This window comes from Lactuca virosa, chromosome 9, assembly GCF_052849685.1.
Source record: "Lactuca virosa cultivar CGN04683 chromosome 9, Lactuca_virosa_CGN04683_v6, whole genome shotgun sequence".
Lineage (NCBI taxonomy): Eukaryota > Viridiplantae > Streptophyta > Magnoliopsida > Asterales > Asteraceae > Lactuca > Lactuca virosa.
Genome location: NC_136434.1, coordinates 183,433,803 through 183,437,037, shown reverse-complemented (window position 1 = coordinate 183,437,037; position 3,235 = coordinate 183,433,803). Strand labels below are relative to the sequence as shown.

Sequence of the window (3,235 nt, the reverse complement as noted above, 5' to 3'; positions counted from 1 at the left end):
CGTGCTAAAATAAAAAAGTAAATCTACTTTTCATTTGCATGTAATTTGCCATTTTACTATTAATACTTTATATTCATTAAAACTATTATTTGTCTCAAGAATGAAATATTAATTGCAAAATGTAATACACAAATAATAGTATGTCCACTATAATTAAATGAAAATATTGGATACCATACAAGTTGGAGAAACACAACTACTTCCAACTAGGCACATGTCAAGAACCAGCTGGCAGATTCTTTGAGATGATAATAATATTAATAAAATAATATATATATATATATATATATATATATATATATATATATATATATATATATATATATATATATATATATATATATATATATATATATATGAAATTATTAAAATTAATTACTCCAATTTAAATTTATTTTCAGGAACACCCATGATAGAAAATAAAATTATTAATGTACTTTGATGCTAATTCAAGTATATACCCAAGTACAATATACGGGTAATCCCCATCACAATTTTCAAATTTGTATTTTTGAATAACAAAAAAGGTATTATGATTGTTTTTGAAAAAAGTTGATTTTTTTAAACAATAAAATGACTCATGTGTGATATGTAAGTACTAAAACTATTATACAATTTTTTTTTTTGCTTCAGAAAACCTGAATCCAACACTAGAGTTTTAATAAACTGTTTATTCATCTTTGATTATAACAAGCAATAGAAGAAAAATCGAAAACCGCTTATCACAATACTTGCAACTTTTCATAAATAGCACGTCTATTAGTATCTATTAATATGTATATAATACATTAAACATTTATTAATTGATACAATGAGAGAGAAGTAGGTAACTATAGTACAATACAAATATTTTCTATATTATGACACAGCATAAATAATTACAATAAAATCAATCTCAAAAAGAAAAAAAAACTCATTATTTTTCTTTTCCTGATAAATAGAACCAAATAAATATTTTTTGATGATTAAAAAAAAAAAGAGAAATTCTATTCTTGCATGAAGAGATATCGTGAGTGGGAAGACCCATGATACCCGCTAGCACCTTATCACACCGACAAAAATAAAAAAGAAAAAAATAAAAATAAAATTCAAACGAAAGCCAACCACGAAAAACAGAACGCCATAACCGCCGACGCCACCAATCTTCCACCGCCACTTGCCGTTTGATCCGCCGCATCATCATCACTGTAATCATCAGAAGAATCAGGTCCCGGCGCATCTGCATCATCTTCGGTCTCACCCTTCTTCGCCGGCTTCTTTTTCTTTTTCGCCGCCTTTGGCGCAGGCGCCGGCTCCTCCGCCTCCTCCACCGTACCCTTAAACAACTCTCTCGGCAATAAAACCTTGTCGATGGTGTAAATAGCGATCGGCTCTTCGTCGACCACCGTTCCGCTTATTGTCGCCTTCACCACTTTCGTCTTCAATGTCACATCGTTGCCGTCGTTTTGTACAGTGAAATCGTACTTCTTCTTAGCTCCTTCCGTCGCTAGAGTGTTCATCAGTCCATTGCTAGATCTGAGCATTCCCATGGAGTTGTAAACCGGAACACCGTGGTAAAGCAACAACGACGTCTTCTCCGATGCAGTCAAGTTCTTGTATTTTGGAGCAAACGCCGCAATAGCGTCGTCTCCGGGACAAAACACGGTGACTCCGCCGTCGGCGGAGCTTAAAAACGTTCCGATTGCGCCTGAGGTTGTTAACAGATCGTAAAACGCTTGACAACCTTCTCGTTGTAACAACGAGGTTAAGTTCAGATCCGGTGCGGCAGTCGGAGCTTCTGCTTCCGGCGACTGTAGAATCGCGCTGATTTGGATCACGGAGATGTTGTAAGGCATTTCCAAAATGGATTTGACATAAGTGGTATCGGTTTGACTTGGGTTGTCTTCAGGAGTGAACCGGACTTTACCACCTTTGATGTCGGTGATATGAACGTAACCGGCGGTTCCTGGAGCTTCACCGGTGGCTTGATACATGGTGGCGGTGGAGGTGGAGCCTTTGGTGACTTGGTGGAGCTTTTTGGAGCCGAAGTAGTCGGCGAAGACATGGAGGGAGAGGACATTCTTTATGGTCTGAATTGATAGTCCTTTTGAAAGTAATGAAGACATGGCGGCATTGTCGACGGCGCAGACGGTGATTGTCTGCCGGCGGTTGATCTCATTGGCGAGGTGAGTGATGGTGAGGTAGTGGTTGAAAGTGGAAAATTCGGGGTGTTTGGCGAGGATGCGGGTGATGTTGTGGCCGTGTACGGCGGCGGAGATAGACAGGAGGAGAAGGAAGGAGAGAGAAATCGCCGATGGCGTCTGCATGCCGGAGAACAGGTGGAGGTGAAGGATAAGCAGATTTAGTGAGTGGTGTTTGTGTGTAAAGTGTCATTATATACTCATGCTGTTTCTCTGTCGGTGTTATATAAAATAACGACAAACAATTTTGGTATCTTTTATATCTTATATTACAATTTTCAGTGATTTAAAAAAAAATTATCATCAATCTTTTTATAATTTATAAATTTTTTTAAATGGTATTTCACATACTAATTAATAGTTTAACACACCAAGTGTTAACTTAGATGTGGTAAATCGATCGTGTTTTAATATGTTAATTGTGATTATGAAATATATTATTTTTATATGCTAAATGTGTATATTTAGGATATACCCTTTTAACTCATTTTCATGTTATTTAAAAATTTAAAGTTATTTATTTGACCTATACAAAAATATCTGATTCAGCTTGGGTTGTTAACATATGGTGAACATTTTCTTAAAAAAAAAAAATCTTAAAACTATTGATGATGTTAATGTCATCAAATTTTTTAGTATAATAAAGATTATTCAAGACAAACTGATGTTAGTTTTATAGCTATATTGCGAGTTTTGAAGGGTACAAAATGCATGTTCAAATTAACTGAATTGATGTTAGTTTTAGCTTATATTGAGAGTGTTGTAGGTTACAAATTGCATGTTCAAATTAAATGAATTGATCTCGGAATGTTTTTTCTTTCATACACATTTTCTCTACAATGATTATCTTGAAAAACATAAACTTGTTTCACAGATTTTAAAATATCAAAGTTCTTATAAATAAATCTAACACTGCTTTTCTGACAGTTTTATTTTGTAAATTAAAAACAATTTGAGTTCCATCACAAAAGTCATTCATACTATAGCCCATCACAAAATTTAAACTTTCTTTGATAAGGGAAGATCAATTCACAATGCTAATGTACGATTTCAAT

At 34.4% G+C, this 3,235-nt stretch overlaps 1 protein-coding gene across 1 annotated transcript; it reads right to left on the bottom strand.

The window, feature by feature from the left end:
- Window positions 1–833: 833 nt before the first annotated feature.
- LOC145136754 (fasciclin-like arabinogalactan protein 2) lies at window positions 834–2,367 on the bottom strand. Its single transcript, XM_079070867.1, has one exon. It carries the CDS (start codon window positions 2,304–2,306, stop codon window positions 1,089–1,091), a length of 1,218 nt encoding a protein of 405 aa, XP_078926993.1. The 5' UTR covers window positions 2,307–2,367; the 3' UTR covers window positions 834–1,088.
- Between the last annotated feature and the right edge of the window lie 868 nt (window positions 2,368–3,235).